The sequence below is a fragment of the Drosophila persimilis genome, unplaced genomic scaffold, assembly GCF_003286085.1.
Source record: "Drosophila persimilis strain 14011-0111.01,24,50 unplaced genomic scaffold, DperRS2 tig00000002-arrow-pilon, whole genome shotgun sequence".
Classification (NCBI taxonomy): domain Eukaryota; kingdom Metazoa; phylum Arthropoda; class Insecta; order Diptera; family Drosophilidae; genus Drosophila; species Drosophila persimilis.
This window is the reverse complement of record NW_020825289.1, coordinates 21,385,639-21,402,200: the sequence shown is the minus strand read 5'-3', so window position 1 is coordinate 21,402,200 and position 16,562 is coordinate 21,385,639. Positions and strand designations below refer to the sequence as shown.

At 46.2% G+C, this 16,562-nt stretch overlaps 1 protein-coding gene across 1 annotated transcript; it reads left to right on the top strand.

Moving 5' to 3' along the window:
* Positions 1-7,923: 7,923 nt before the first annotated feature.
* LOC6601317 (tubulin beta-3 chain) lies at positions 7,924-15,532 on the top strand. Its single transcript, XM_026986434.1, has 4 exons — positions 7,924-8,195; positions 13,108-13,216; positions 13,280-13,524; positions 13,588-15,532. Exons 1-4 carry the CDS (start codon positions 8,139-8,141, stop codon positions 14,539-14,541), a joined length of 1,365 nt encoding a protein of 454 aa, XP_026842235.1. The 5' UTR covers positions 7,924-8,138; the 3' UTR covers positions 14,542-15,532.
* Positions 15,533-16,562: the final 1,030 nt, after the last annotated feature.

The following is a 16,562-nucleotide window of genomic DNA, read 5'->3' as shown; positions in this document are numbered from 1 at the left end:
TGATGAAGGGGCTATTCCTTCTGGGCCGAGAGCTGAGAGCCAAGAGCCAAGAGCCGAAAGCCGAAAGCCGTGCGCGTTTCTCGGCCATAAAGTGAGAGCTTAACCGATAATGGCAGCCAATACGTTTTATGGCCAGAAGATGCTCCCTTTGCTACTGCCGCTGCCATTACTATCCAGTATCCACCCTCGCCGCAAGATATATCGAAAGTGTTAAATCCCCAAGATTAAGTTCTCGCTCATTGGCAGCTGCTGTTGCTTCTGCTGCAGGAGTTGGTATTGGTGTTGCTACTTTTGCAGTTGCTGCTGTTGCAACATTAACGCCATTTCCGCTCGCTGGCGGCAGCTGCGACTCCGTTGCCCGTCGTCTAAGATAAACGATGTGCAAAATCCATACAAAACAACGGTTCCGGCAACAGCAACAGCAGCAACAACAAGGAACCGTTGTGGCAACCGCAGGCAGCGCTTTGCTGCAACGCAACGCAGCGTCGTCGTCGTCGTCGTCGACGGCCACCAATATCGATGTCGATGGCAATGGCGAAAAAGTTGTGGCAGGCAATCATAAAAAACGAAGAAATGGCAAACAAAGCTGAGCACCATTTCACCCCAAAGGCGGGAGGAATGGGTGGGTGCAGCATGGCTGCATTTTGAGTGTGGCAAGAATGTTAAACGAGGTAAAAGGTAATAAGGTAAGGGAAAAGAAACCTTTTCCCCGATCTAAATATAATTTACAAGATGCTGCATCTTAATTGGTATGGGTTTTCCATCCGCCAGATATAGATATATTTCCGTTCGCAATCAACAATGTGTGGCAGGTTCTTGCTCTCTCTGTCTTTCTCTCTCTCTTTTTCTACCAAAACTGCTCATAAAGTTGCACCAGTAGCAGCAGCTGCCAAGCGCCCCTTTTCCTTCCTCTCATTTCCGTTTTTCGCGACGCCATCGTCGATGTCATAAATAAAATGGCAGTTGTGGGCGCAGAGTGCATGAATACTGCTGCTATTCGTACGTTCGCATAGCTAATAACAATAAAACCAACAACGACAGCAACTGAAACAGCAACTGCAGGGCCGCTAGCAGCTGGTTACTGCTGTTGTTGCAACTTCGCGTGCAACGGCCCTGCGTAAGTGGGAAAATTAAAAAATTTTCAATAATTTTTTCGAAATGTTCGACGAACATCGTGAGGCACTGACTTCCATTGTTCCGCCTTGGTCTTGGCCTTCCTTTGGGTTCCTTTTTGGGCTCATTTGAAAAGCTTTTCGGTGGAAGGACATAGGAGGCAAGGCAAGGCCAACCAAGCCCAGGCAGGGGAATGGCGATGGCGATGGCGACGGTGGCACAGCTGCCATTGGAATTTCAAAGCTATTAAAACGCTGCCAGTGGAGCTACTACCAAACGGGCACCAATGTTTCTGCTGGCTTCCGTCTGTTGTACACTTACAGAAAAAGGGGTATGGCTAAATGAATATTATTACTTGTTGCTAGGTATTATTTATTTCATTTAGCTTTCTATACTTGTTGGCTACGTTCAGGCAGCGATGATTAAGGATCAGCATGTGCTATTATCTAAAATTTAATCAAATATTATTTAGGGTAACATCGATTCGACTATGCTCCGAGTTCATAGTCTCTTCTCGTGTTTCTGCTCCTGGCCGAATCGGTTTGGCTTGCCTCGCTTTTGCTTGTATGCATTTGGGCTTAAAGGTTTTGCTTGCTTTTGTTTTTATGTTTCATGCTGCCACTGCCACCCGCACAGCTCGGCCCCTCTCTCGACCATCAACCCTCGACCCCCGACTCCACGCCGCGTGGTCCTTGGCGAGCGATGTCAGTTCGTGCTAATTACATTGCACCTGTGCATGACGTTTGATGTTGCCCTGTCGGGCTTCCAATGTGCATGTGTCGGTGTGTGTTTAGTTTGTTTGGTTTTGGCCTTTTTGGGATCCTGGAAAAGCTGCAGTAGGAGCAGGAGCAGCAGCAGCAGAAGGCAGCAAAAATTAATTAAAAGCCAACGTGCGGCGGCAATGCAATTAAATTCGATTTGGTCCGTCCGGGCATTCGACTGCCGACTTCCGCCTGGCAACTGAAGACTCAGACTTGGTGCTCTGCTGGACGGCTGCTGTTGACATCATTTAATACAACAATACGCCAGAATTATATTTCATACACAAAAACACACACACACACACACACACCTACAGCAAAAACTTCACACAATGCAGTTTCCAATCCCTGCCATGCCCCTGCCTCTGCCCCTGCCACTTCTACTCCTGCAGCAGGCTTTGTTTTGTTGGGTTTTTTGTTTGTTCGGCAGCTGTTGGCTGATCTGCCTATTTGGTGTGCCTCACTCTCTCTCTCTCTCCGTGGCACACTCCCACACTTCCTTGCCCCATCTCTGCTTGTGTGACCTGCTGCTGCTTGTGGCAGCAGCTTACCGTGTGTGTTGGTGTGGTGCTTTCCTCGCTACTTCTCTGGTTGCCTGGCTGCTTGGCTGCCTCACTGCCTGGCTGCCTCGTTGATTCGTGGCACCTTTTGGATTTGACAGTTTTGTAATTAACTGCAGTCAGCATGTGCGGCATTGGCAGGCAGGCAGGCAGGCAGTGCGATGCCAGCCAACACCGTCAGCGGCAGCGCAGCAATCAGCAAAAATGTGCTGCATGCTTTCGGGCTCTTGATTGAACAAATTGGCGATTGCCGAACGCCGCGAAGATTTTGGCATTCCGAAACGCAATTAGGTTTTCCTGCTTTTCAAAACTTTCCCCCCTACCACTGCCCCTGCCCCTGCCCCCGCCACTCCGCATTCATTTCATATTTAAGACCAACTTCAGTTCCATTCGAAATGGGAGCTGGATACTTAGTACGTGTGGGGTGGGGAGGGAAGCCTGCAGCAGCTGCTCAGATTGGGGGGGTACGTACTGCATCAGTGGACAGGACACAGGACACAGGACAGAGCACACACGTGGGCCTGGCTAAGCCTTGGACCAATCTCTCGCTCTCTCCCCTCTCTCTGGGCTGCTCTCGGGCAGCTGCTGCCGCTGCTGTTGTTTTTTATGGGCCGAAGCCACCTCGCCGACCGCCTTTATGCGCCCGCATATTAAACAATTATTGCCAAATGGCAAGCGACAGCTGCGTTCTGTCGCCAAAGTCGTTAGTGTGGGCAGCAGCAGCGGCAGTGGCATTGGCAGCAGCAATCGGGCATCGGCTGGATGGATAGCAGGAGGCCTATGCGATGGCCAGAGAGTGCTCGGTGTTTTGTGCCCTTCGTTTTTTGTTTAACGGAATACCAAAGCAGGACATGGGCCGAGCCAGGCCAGGCCTGGCCAGGCACGACCAGGCCCGGCTCTCGGCTATTCCTTTTTTTTTCTTTTCGCGTTTCAGCGTCTGCTGCAATTTATGTGTATAAATGACAAAAGTACCGTTATTTATGACCAGCAACCGCAACGCAATTTGGCAACACTTGTTGGCCAATTGGCAAAAATGTGAAGGCGCCACAGAACGATATACAGAGAGAGAGAGAGAGAGGGATAGAGGGGGGGAAACGAAGTCAGCTGAGCGAAACAGAGCTTTCTCTCTCAGCCAATACTTACAATGTACCACAGACACACACATATCTTCGGATCCAATCAAATATATTATCTAATGTAAGAAAGGCAGGAGACAAGGGCCAAAGGATCCGCTCTCAATGATGGAGTTTTCTATGCCCTCTAGCTTACTCCTAAAAGTATGCTATGAAAATTTACATCAACCGGTAGTCCTTTTACCTTTTGAACTCTTCTCAAATTCTGCTCCAAATGCCTATCTGTCGAAACAGTCCGTACTCCACTCCAGGGTATTCGTTCAAGACCAGCCTTGCTTGACATCGGACATTTTTGTGCCGCTCTGTGCGAAATTTGAATTTTTATTGCTGATCGATGCCTGCACCACATTATATGGCACGGCCACCTCTCGTTTCACCTCCCTCCCCCCACCCCCTCATCTAAAATTATGCGTATTAAGGTCGTTTGGGGGGTAGTATCTGTGCGGGCTGATAGCTTGTTGCTGACATAAATTTGCCACTGCTGCTCCTGCTGCTTCTGCTGCCACCCTGTTGCGGGGGGATGCTGTCTGTGCTCTGTGTAAATGTGGCAACTGCGTTGGAAGCCCTCGGTGCCTCGCTGCCTCTCAGCCTCGATGGAAGCTGCCACAATATTGACTTGACCCTTCTGTTCTGTTGTCGCGCCTTTTATTATGCTAATATTTTTAGGGCATTGTCAAGATTTATTGAAATTGCTGCGGCTCGAATCGTCCATAAACGCTGGAAATATCTGCCAGATTGCCGCGTGGCAACAAGGTGCAAACACTTACTGCCCACCCCGCCCCTCACGGGTAATATCAGCCATCGCCCACATGGCGTATACGTGATTGCGGAAAGGAGTTGGTTAGATGGGATACGCGGGCGGGAGACAGGGTGGTGACAATTAAATTGTCATTTCGTAGTTGCAACGCTTGTTGCTGGCTCTTGTCTCGCCTCGTGTTGCATAACTGGCAACGTTTTTGCAATTAAAACAACTAATTGGCAAGCAAAAACTATTGGCCAGCAGCAGCGCTGCAGCATCTGTTGCAGGAAAGCAGAGCTGAAGGCTGAAGGAGGGGCATCATAAAAAAGTATGAGAAAAATTAGTTGCATAAATTTTCAGCTAAAAGTTCCTGACATTTGAGGTAAAGGCTGAAAAGGAGAAGCAAAAAGATTGAATGAATATATGTTTTCCTTAAAATCACTCTTTAAGATTCTGTAGTGCCACAAACGGCAGGTTTTTCTCTGTGATAAAAGCGTCTTAGGGCATGCCACACGTGTTATTTGGAAAGCTCAGAGCTCACAGCTCAAAGAGAAAGAGAGAGAGTGAGATCCAATCCCCTTCTGCGGCACACCTGTTTGTGCCCTTCTCGGTGTGCCCTTAAGCCTCAGGCTTTTGCCCACAAACGAAGCATTGCCAATTCTCTGCAGGATACAATAGGGTGTGGGGTTGAGGTTACGATTTTACAACAATATTATTTTTCCATCAACAACATCAGCAAAAATCAATCAAATTCAATTAAAATGCAGCCAAAGGATACAAAAATCCGCCGCACAACGGCTAGAAAAACGTGAAAACCAAAAAGCAATTATGCAAAATTAATTTCATTTCAAAATGAGATAGAACAAAACGAGATTGTCAGTGGCAGAAATGCAAAAATGATAATTACAAATATGTACATAGTTAAAATGGCCAAAAAAGGGAGGCAGGAGAAGTTGGAAAATAAATTAAACACTCATTCCACTCTTCGCTGGCCAAATCAATCAAACATGCAGTCGTGGGCGGGGCAGCATCAGAATCCTCTATGTAAACATGCTAATAACAGTTGCAATTACACATCCGCACATACGAGTGTATACGAGTATGGTTATAGGATAAATACTACTATGGTAATGCGCAACAACAATAATATCAGAAATAGTGACAATGATTGCAACAATTTTTCTGTTTACACATGATGTATGCACATACACACATATGTATGTACATTTGAATCTAGATACATTGTGGGCGTATAATTTTTGCTAAAATATATTTTTGTATTCTCGTTTTTGTAGGCCCTGGATCCTTTTTGTGCGTGCGTGTGTGTGTGTGCGGCTCTTACATTTACACAAGTGCAAAAATTCCCAAAGCACAAATCCTAAAAAAACATTTGTTACTTTTTGTTAGGGTTTCCCAGGAATGAGGAGGATTCCCCCCTCCCCACAGACCCACACACACAATACCATTGATGCAGGCCAAAGCAGTCAAGTGGCAATGGTGGGCTTTATAAGAATACAGGGATGTGCGTGTTGACATAGGCGTAGCCCTACCCTTGGAGGGGGATGGGAAACAGCTTTAAAGCTTACCCTGAAAAAGCAACCAACCGAAAATTTCTCTATTATTGTTTGAAAACTTTAAGATAGAGTCTTAGAAACGGAATTCATTTCTTTTGAAAAAGGGAAACAGAAAATGTTTTTGTTCGGGGGGAATTTGTAAAGCAAAACTATTACATTCACAACAAATAAGAACTCCAGAAATGTATAGTCCCTATGTGTAGGGACTGTAGTATCCGCATCCACCTGCGGATATTACTTGCTGAAGTGATTTATCTCCAAAAGTCATTTCAAATGCAGTTCATTCACATTCATTCCGCCCATTCATTGCCCAATTAGAATTCTAATCAATTTTCAATTTCCTGCAAAAAAAGACCCCTTGCAGACTACGCCTGTTCCAAAAAAAATGTGCACCGCTCGCCTGCTCCCGTTTGACCAGCCAAAAATGTCACCAAATATACATATGTACATACATACATACTTATTTGTTGTCCTGGAAAAGTTTGTGCTGCTCTGTTTGGTCCTGCTGTATTCTGGTGAGGCCATGTCCTTTGTGTGGTTGTCGCCATAGCCACATTGATCGTTTAGATTGTAGTTCTCGTGTCGGCTCTGAATGCAAACAACATTTTATCTATTCAGAGTCGTAAATTTGAGATTATTTTGTGGCATATTTAAATTTAGCAAGCAAGAGGCTGTGGGGCAGGAACAGAAGAGCGGTAAAGGAGAGTCAGTCGTAAGTGATGTCTGCTTGCTGCCATGCCTTCGAAATTAAAGTGAATTTTGCGGTTTGACTGCCTCGGATGGAAATAGGAATAGAAGGCCTGACGAAGGCACTTGAGGAGTGCGCAGTGCAGTTTTCCCCATTCCCCTTAGCCACTATGCCCTCCAACTTTTCACTCTACTTAAGCTGTGTGCTCTTGCTCTTTCAACTTGAATGCAATTTGAAAGTAAAACGACTACAAATTGTCTTGCTGGGGCATTGATTGATTTCCCAAGAAAATGGAAAATAGACGCCGCCGAGCTGCGAGCCACCAGCAGCAACAGCAGCAGCAGCAGTAGAATAAGTGTTAGCAGAAGAGGAAGATCTAGAGGTCCGACTATAAATACATCTCTCCTTTTCAGAATGCATTAGGAGTACAAAAATGAAAGGAAAAACACATGTATGAAGACGGACGAAACATTTCTAATGACTGCGGTGACACTTTTGTGGAAGCGTATGCACACACGTACACACACAGCTAGAGTCACTCTGACGCATATACACATATACAATTACACAGATATACAGAGATACACAGATACAGAGATACAGAGGAATAGCTGAGAAGAGGAGTTGCATACCTGTGCATTCTGGCTGATAAAATTAGAACGTGAAAGTCGCTGCAGTTGACAGCATAAAAATGTGTGAACTTAGGAACAGGAAAACGACTGCGGGGTGCCAGACAGACATCTTAATATATACACAGATAAGATACACAAGGAGATGTACGAGTATACATAGATACTCCTGTGCCTGGCATGCAGATCAGATGCAGATACAGAGAAAAAGCGTATTGCGAATTGGGAATGAATATTGAAGCCAAACGAAATGATAGACTTGGACCTTAAACTTTCCAATTAAGATTTAACCTGCAGAAAACTTATATTTTCCACTTATTTAGTAGAACGACTCTCTGACGGCCATAAAGTTAGTTAATATCGACTCATCCCTAGAGTTACGGACTCCCTTCCCTCCTCCCCCGCCACATCGATTATAAATAGCCGACTCATAATATTCTTGTTGGCCTGTCGTGTTCGTGCGATTAAAGCTGCCACAATAAAAAGCTACAGGCAGCTCCAGGCCGCTGCTGCTGCGTGCGTGAGTTGACTGCTGCCCCTCGCAGTCATGGTGGCTTGTGTCTGTGTCTGTGCCTGTGTGCGTCTGTGTGCCGCGCCTCTGTAAACTCTGTGTGTTTCTGTGTGAGTGATCTTCCCTCTCGCTTGCCTGAAGTCGACGGTCGACAGCCAGAACCATCGTCGACTTCGGCCAGCCGTCGGCTGTGGATCAGTTGAGTTTTGTGCGTTGTGCGGTAAAGTTGCCCAAACCAGAGCATCCAGAGCAACGCCAGTGCAACAGTGCAACACCAGTGCAACCAGAGAGCAAAGGAACAGCAGACAGCAGACAGCAGTGTGCATCCTCCAGAGACATCGCAGCTCAGCAGATTCAGCTCCAGGCTCACAGGCTCCCCAATCGCATTTGTTAGCCACAGCAACAAGTCCCCCACCCACCCAGTCGGAAAATGAGAGAAATTGTCCATCTGCAGGCCGGCCAGTGCGGCAACCAAATTGGCGCTAAGGTAAGCCTCATTATTTTTTTATTTTCCTCTGCTTTGGCTCTGTTTCTCGTTGTTGCTGTTGTTTTTGTTGCTGCTGGCCAATTCGATTCGATTGTTAATTTATGCACAATGACCGAAAACGTTTTTCAATGAGTTTCCAAAATGATCAGGCTGGGACCCAGTGCGCCGTCTCCGCCTTTTTCAGCGCATTCAGCAATTAAAGCGAAAGAAAATTAACAAAAAGCCAGACTTCAAATAAAATGCAAAGTGCAACAAAAAGTTATCAAGTAAAGAAATGTATTTCGACTTTGTCCGGCACTCCACATGCCCTTTCTAAATGGTCAGAGAACGGGTTGGGCAGGCTGCAGATCCAGAAAAGTGATTCATTGTGAACCCATTGTCGACATCCAGGGAGGCCCAGGAACAGAGACGAGGAGGCGGAGGAGAATTATGGCATGTTGATGTAAGGCGCAAATCGGCAAGAAAAGTGCCAGGGAACCGTTTTTGAGATCTCTTTTTTGAGCTCTGCCTTTGCCACTCTGCCACTGACTTTGGTGGCAAAGGGAAATCTGTTGAATTATCATTGCGGTGAAATCTTTTCGCTTTGCTTGAGCTTCCTTCCCCCACTTACTACGGAAGAAACCGCAAAAAAACTGCAATATAAATAAGCATGGAAAGTACTGAGCAGAAAATACTACAAATAATATTGGTTGGAAAGCTGAATTGATAGAATGAGATCCGTTTTTTAGAAGTGAATCGTTTTCCAGAGACCCCAATGAGTCACAAAGGTTCCAGCAGGTTCTCAAACCTCATTCATGGGCAGATCGTTTGCAAAAGCAAACCGGAAAAGCTCTGTAAAAGCAAATAAATAATGCAGTCCAATTTCCGATTTGCCTTAAAGCCTTTACTGCACATGCGAGTATGTACTATATACCCTATGGTCCACACAATCGACATGCCCCAAAACACGAGCCTCAGCAGTGTGCAAAGTGCATCGCATCGAATCCAAGACCCTGGTGGCAGAGCAGCAGCAGCCTCCCGCTCTGCCACCCGCTAAAGGAGACTGCCAGGTAACCGGCTTGCCACAACACTCTTTGATTTTTGGCAATACCAGTTTTTGTACTCTTGTTTTTTGTGCATTTTTGCTTGAGGCATTGACAAGTGGGTCCCCGTTGAGTGGATTTTTCTGTGGAATCAATGTCAATGCTTAGCGTCTCCGTCCTCGTCTCCGTCAGCGCCTCCGTCTGGGGCTTTGATTAATTTCCAGTTCCAGATACTTACTGCAATGTGTGTCACGTTTGGAAACAGCCAACAACTATTGCTGATAACATTATTAGCAAATTAAAGTATGGCTAAACAGAAAATAAAAGATAAGCGGCCTAGGCCCCACATCATCATCATCACTTGTTGTGACTCAATTTAGGAGCGAATGTGGGGGGCAGAGCGGCATCGAGAGGCAGATTCGGATTCAAAGTCAGCAAAGAACGGCGGCAGCGTCAATTTAAAAGTAAATTTCGCCTGCCTTTTGTGCTTCTTGGAATTTCGGCAATAGTAATGGTTTTATGGAGCAGTATACAATATTCCGCTGTACACACGCTTAAGCAGATACAGGCAGACAGACACACGGAGAGACTCGTACGAGTACGAGTACGAGTACGAGGCGACTACGATGAGCAGTCGACTTGGTAATTTGAGGAGCGAACCCCCTCGTAATGTGAGACCCCAAAAACAAGAAGAATGAAGAGGTCGGCCCGAAGAAAAACAGCCGCAAGAACAGCTGAGTGGACATTAAAATACTCAAAAATGTGACAGGCAGCGCTCTCTGCCTACAGATGCGAATGCTTTTGGCCAAAGGAAAACCTCACAAGTGCGAAGGAAGTGAGTCACCCTTTGGGGTATACTGTTACAGGATATCGGGGCTGCATACCAATTCCGAATTGGTTCTCCGTTTCCGTTTTTAGCACATGATACGACGATAAATGCATATTAATTGTAAGCCCAGATTATATTGAATTCAAGAGGGAGAAAGAGACTGCAACTGATTGCTAGAGTCAATAAACCCATTCGCTTTTTCTTTCTTATCGCCTCTCTTTTTGACACCCCACAGCAGCTGGAGAAAAGACAAATGCCCCAAGATCGGTTGTGCCCCCTTCCTTCAATCAAAAGAATTCCTCTTGATGCCAAATGTTTTGTATCTGGTGGCAATACTTCTCTGTCTTTTTGCATACGTATATTTCTTTCTTTTGAAAGAACTTGCAGAAGAGGCATTACGAGTACTCGTACAGCCCGGGAAGTCAGTGATCCTCTGGAGGGAGGGAGGGGGCTAGGGAGAGATTGGATGGAGCTTCTGCTTCAGACTGGCTCCAAGTTCATGCCCGAGTGATTTTCTCTTCAAGAGCCAGAAAGACAACTAGAAATGGGGGGAGACGGAGGGGTCTGAATCTGCAGCAGTGCAGCAGTGCAGCCGTGGAGGAGTCGAGTCTTTGGCTACTTCATGGCGGCTTCCAGACATGCAACACTTAATGAGGGCGTCTCAATTGCCCGTCGCCAGATGATCGCATGCAAGAGGCGTGGCAGGCGCGGTAGGCGCGGCGGGCGGGGCGGTCTAAAGGAAGAGGTGGGGCCAGGCAGGGAGCGGAGGGGAGCGAATAGGAGTTGCAACTGCAACAGTTGCCATGCAGCAGAGCTTTTGAAATTAATTACAAAAGAAAATTTATAGACTTTGTGAGGAGGGGAGGGGGACGTGAAGAGCGGCATGAACAACGAAATTTTTTAGAACAGATGTCGAGATGGGGAAAATCTACGAAAAAGAGGAACACCTTTCAACTTAAATTAATAATTAAAGTATACATACAATAAAATGTTAAATACCCAATTGGACTCCTGATCTGTTCAGGAACTTCCCTCTCCAAGCTGAATTCTTTTCCACTGAGGAAACAATCCCAACCTCAGCATCGATACATCTATAATTACAATCTAACTGTATGCCACATTTACAGCTCCAAGCCCCACCACTCTCACGATCCACTGCAGCTAACATTCACCGAAAAAAGGCAATTTTCCGGCAAGACCATTATCATCAAAAGGAAAAATCCGAAATGAAAAATTGGTTGAATGTAAAAGTAAAGCGATCAGCGATTGTCGGGCAAGAAGTGGAAGTGGAAGTGAGTGGAAAGACTGAGCTAGAGAGAGATGAAAAACGACTTTTCACTTCAACAGTTTTGTGTGCTCATTTAGTTTTCATATTCGTTGTTGTGTGGCTTTCCTCTGCCGGCCGTCCATCCGTCCGTTCGGCCTTATATAGTGAGCTTTATTGTTGCGGCCCCAGCCATGGTTTAGCTCCATAATTGCAGCGGCCACACTCCAATTAAATTTGATGATCTTGCTAAGATTGCAGTTGCTTGAGATTCAATTTTCTGTAGATGTTGCTGCTCTTAGTTTCTTTCCTTCTCATTCATTTTTAAACAAACAACGAAATGCAGACGCCATGGGCAGAGCCAGCAAGAACCAGCACCAGTCCACCAGTACCTCAGTCCCCAGTCCCCAGTCCCTGTCTTGTTTATAGTCTCACCCGTCAAGTTCAAGTGCTAAAGGGAAATATCTCAGACATCGGGTTGGGGAATCGCTAACATTTTTATTATTTCCTCTCGGCTTTTGGGGTATGGTATCCAAGAGATCGAGACTCTGGGCTGTTGCCAGGTCAGGCCGGCTACGTCTCGCTCCACTGGAGCCCCGTGGACGAGCCCGAAAATAGTCCAGCTCTACACCATTCGACTCCCCAATTCGATTCCCCCATTCGATTCCCCAATTTGAGAGGCTAATGTGTAACTAACTCTGGCAGCGATTCCCCAATTTGGCTCTGTTAAACGCAGCAAGACTATTGCAGAGCATTTCCTCAATAAATCTACTGGATACAGAATGATATACTTAATTTATAGCAATTCAATCCGGGGCCCCGTCTAATGATGTTGTCGCCATGCCCAGCCCCACCCCTGGCCCCTGCCCTATGCTTCTTCTGCCTCTGCCTCGTGTTGGGTCGTTGGCCTGCAGAAGATTCACAGCCAGAAGATTCTATATATCGTGTATGAGTCAGCAGTCCCAGTCGCAGCCGGAGTCGTGGCCTCTCTGTCGGTCCCATCCCATCCCACGGGCTGAACTATTTTTAAATGCATTTTTCGCTGCCTAAGGTTGCACCCCAGGAGCGATGCGACTCTGCTTGGAAATTTCGTCCCATACGTCGAGAGGGAAACTATACGTACCATATTTTTTAATGGCCCGGACGTATCTATCTTTTAAATTTAGCACTAAATCAGGGCATGTCCCGAGCGTCCATAACTGACGGCTCGGTTTGAAAAACTAAACATAAATTTATTTTCCCCATTTTTTCATTTTTTATTTTGTTGTTTCGTTTTTTGGGCAATCTGTCTCACTTTTGATGCCACAGGGCCCCATATATGGACTTTCCAAATGTACGAGTATATTTTTTTGAAAACCTCAAACTTTATGGGCTGCGGCTGCGCCTTGTTGTTTGTCACATTGTCACATCGGAGGAGGCAAAAACAGACATTTTTAGAATTGTTTTCTTTTCCCCGTTATTGTTGTTGGCGTTACTGTGGCTGTTGTTTTTTCGGGCGGTCTCTGCGGCCGCCGCCATATGTCAAGCGGGCTCAGGCCCAACATGAACTCTGACACGGCTGGGTAGGCACAATTATTCAATTTGATAAACGACTCGAGAAGCATACTAACACTTTGTGTGTGGTGTGTGCTAAAATATCTGGCGATTGCCAAGTGCTTAATAAATAGTGGATGTCGGCTTTGGTCCATAAAGACATCTTGGTGGTCTCTTGGCTGGGAGATAAGACTGGGATATAATAAAGATGCGGGAGCCCGGAAGTACTCATATATGAATGCCGTCCATTTCCTTTCTTTTCAGTTCTGGGAGGTTATTTCGGAGGAGCACGGCATTGACGCAAATGGCATCTATGTGGGCGACAGTGATCTGCAGTTGGAGCGTATCAGCGTCTACTACAACGAGGCATCAGGTAAGACGACGCCACCTCCACCCAAACAGTTCTCGTTTTATAATATCTAATGTATCTGTGCAGCTGTGACGCGCTCGTCGGGTGGCAAATATGTGCCACGTGCCATCCTGTTGGATCTGGAGCCGGGCACCATGGAGTCGGTGCGCTCTGGACCCTACGGCCAGCTCTTCCGTCCAGACAACTTTGTGTTTGGGCAGTCGGGCGCCGGCAACAACTGGGCCAAGGGTCACTACACGGAGGGTGCCGAACTGGTGGACAATGTCCTGGATGTGGTGCGCAAGGAGTGCGAGAACTGCGACTGCCTGCAGGTGAGTGTGCAACACCCCGAGCCGAAGCGAACAGAAAAGTAACCCAACTCCAACGATCCACAGGGCTTCCAGCTGACCCACTCGCTGGGCGGTGGAACCGGCTCCGGCATGGGAACACTGCTCATTTCGAAGATACGAGAGGAGTATCCGGACCGCATCATGAACACGTACTCGGTGGTGCCCTCGCCGAAGGTGTCCGACACGGTGGTGGAGCCCTACAACGCCACCCTGTCGATACACCAACTGGTAGAGAACACAGACGAGACGTACTGCATCGACAACGAGGCCCTGTACGACATCTGCTTCAGGACTCTGAAGGTATCGAATCCCAGCTACGGGGACCTCAATCACCTGGTCTCGCTCACAATGTCCGGGGTGACCACCTGCCTGCGCTTCCCCGGTCAGCTGAACGCCGATCTCCGCAAGCTGGCTGTGAACATGGTTCCATTCCCGCGTCTGCACTTCTTCATGCCTGGATTCGCGCCGCTCACCTCGCGTGGCTCGCAGCAGTACCGCGCCCTGTCCGTCCCGGAGCTTACCCAACAGATGTTCGACGCCAAGAACATGATGGCCGCCTGTGATCCACGCCATGGCCGCTACCTCACCGTAGCTGCCGTCTTCCGGGGCCGCATGTCCATGAAGGAGGTGGACGAGCAGATGCTGGCGGTGCAGAACAAGAACAGCTCGTACTTCGTCGAGTGGATACCGAATAACGTGAAGACGGCCGTGTGCGACATCCCGCCCAAGGGCCTAAAGATGTCGTCGACCTTCATTGGCAACACCACGGCCATCCAGGAGCTCTTCAAGCGCATCTCCGAGCAGTTCTCGGCCATGTTCCGACGCAAGGCGTTCTTGCATTGGTACACCGGCGAGGGCATGGACGAGATGGAGTTCACCGAGGCGGAGAGCAACATGAACGATCTGGTCTCCGAGTACCAGCAATACCAGGAGGCAACGGCCGACGACGAGTTCGATCCCGATGTTAACCAGGAGGAGGTCGAGGGCGATTGTATTTAATGGTGTGGCCAGAGGAATGAGGTGCGTGCGTGAGGGGGAGCGCGTGTTTCTGCGCGGCATGCGGCAACAGCTGTCTGCCAAGCACTGCAGCATTCTCTGAAAACAGTCCACAAACACACTCACACACGAATAAACAATCACCACTACTGACACACAGCACAGCACACAGACACACACACACAAACACACACAGAGACAGACAAACATACAGACAGTCAGACAGGAAAGGTCAAGCGTAGTTAGAACATCAAACGGAAATGTTCCAAAGCTCTAGCTCTTCCTCCTACCATCTACCTACCATCTCACTCACCCCTGCCCCTGTGTTATTCTAACTCTCACTCTTGCTCTATCTATCTCTTTCTATATCTGTAATTCATGCTCATCTCTTACCCTCTTCTCATCTTCATCATCTTTCATCTAAACCCCTCCTCTACGCTACACTTTACGCTACACCGGAGGCACGTCTATCGCATTTCTCGCAGCCATTTTCATCCACTTTCCATTCAAAAGTCCCCGAATTTTTCTTCTCAATCAAACGTTTCATTCATTTAGGGCACAAAGATACAAAATCAATCTCCCATTTTTATTATATACCTATTTATATGCAACTCTAGCAAACCCCAAATAAGCATCTAGTATTTTGAAATAAAAAAAAAAAACGAATTTACACGAAATTATCGAGAAATGTCCACAAAAAATTTGCACTCAAGACTGATGAAAACAGTTTGGCAATACATGTATATCTAAACGATATATAAACGATATGATATGAAATGAAATGAACTAAGCTCATCCAAAGATAATCAAACACTCTCAAGAGATCAGATCGTACTCGTAACGAAGGCAATTTCTCAAATCATCCGCAATTGTATTTACATAATCTTAGGGCACAAATTAATTAACATTTGTATTCGTGTGCAAAATCGTTCTTTAGTAGTTTTACATACATACAAACATGAATGAAAAACAATTTTACCCAAATAAATAAACTAATGATGGCAAACATTTTTGATAAATAATAAATAGAATTTGTTTAAAATTACAAAAAGGGTTTCCCTCTATTATATCGTGGTTTCTAGGTTCTAACGTTTCTAATGTTTTGAAATGCGGTTACTTTTGAATAGTACCACAAACATCCACAGTTTGAATTCAAAACAGGGGCGACACTGTGCCATTTTCTTTCATTAGCCGCGACATCAACCAGCTTTTTTGGTTTGGTTTGTGTATTCGTTACTGGTGCCACTATGCAATACGATAGTACTATCGATATGTCTATCGGAAGCAGGTTGTATTTTGGCGGCTATTCAAATTCAAAGCGGATTTTATCTATTTAAATGAAAAATTTATTGATTTGGCTGCTGAACGCTGGGTGTGAATGCTTTGATATAGAATAATTGGTCAAATATATATTGATATAGAATATACGTAAATCTAATATGAATATATAACTTTTATAGCCTCTCCAGCGAAAAGTCGGTTAATTGTTGGTCAAATTCTGTCAAAACCCAGTAATCTTTGAGATGTATTTACGCTTAGGAAAAGTTCCGTAATGTGAATAATATATGCATAAGTGGCCGAGTAGATTTCCTCAAACAAAAGCCAATCTTTCAGCCGCAATCTTCTCCATCTAAGAATCTACTTGACTTGACTTGTCACAAAATACGAACAAAAAGCTCGGCTGCCAGACGGAGTATCTTCAGCGAATCTCACAGTCGCACAGACCTTTCCATTAACTGACTCTAGACCTCATATGCCGCAAATTCTGTGGAATTAAAAGACATTAAATGACTTCCAGCGGTCTCGTGACACAAACGAACAAAAATCACCGAACAAAAAGAAAAAATGAGAAAACACAAAACAAAAACAAAAGTCGGCTAAGAACAAACATAGTACTACACACACAATACCTACGTATACGGAACAAGACGCATGAGAGAGAACCAGTTTTTTATCGAGAGATCCGGAGCCGGCCGGCGTTCTGTATGACTTTCCGTATGAGAGCTGGCTGAGAATGAGAACCT

Bases quoted from the DNA above. Each gene is read 5' to 3' on its own strand.
- LOC6601317 (XM_026986434.1), top strand. From the start codon at position 8,139: ATGAGAGAAATTGTCCATCTGCAGGCCGGCCAGTGCGGCAACCAAATT. The intron at 13,217-13,279 runs GTAAGACGACGC...GTATCTGTGCAG, and splicing joins CTACTACAACGAGGCATCAG to CTGTGACGCGCTCGTCGGGT. The intron at 13,525-13,587 runs GTGAGTGTGCAA...AACGATCCACAG, and splicing joins AGAACTGCGACTGCCTGCAG to GGCTTCCAGCTGACCCACTC.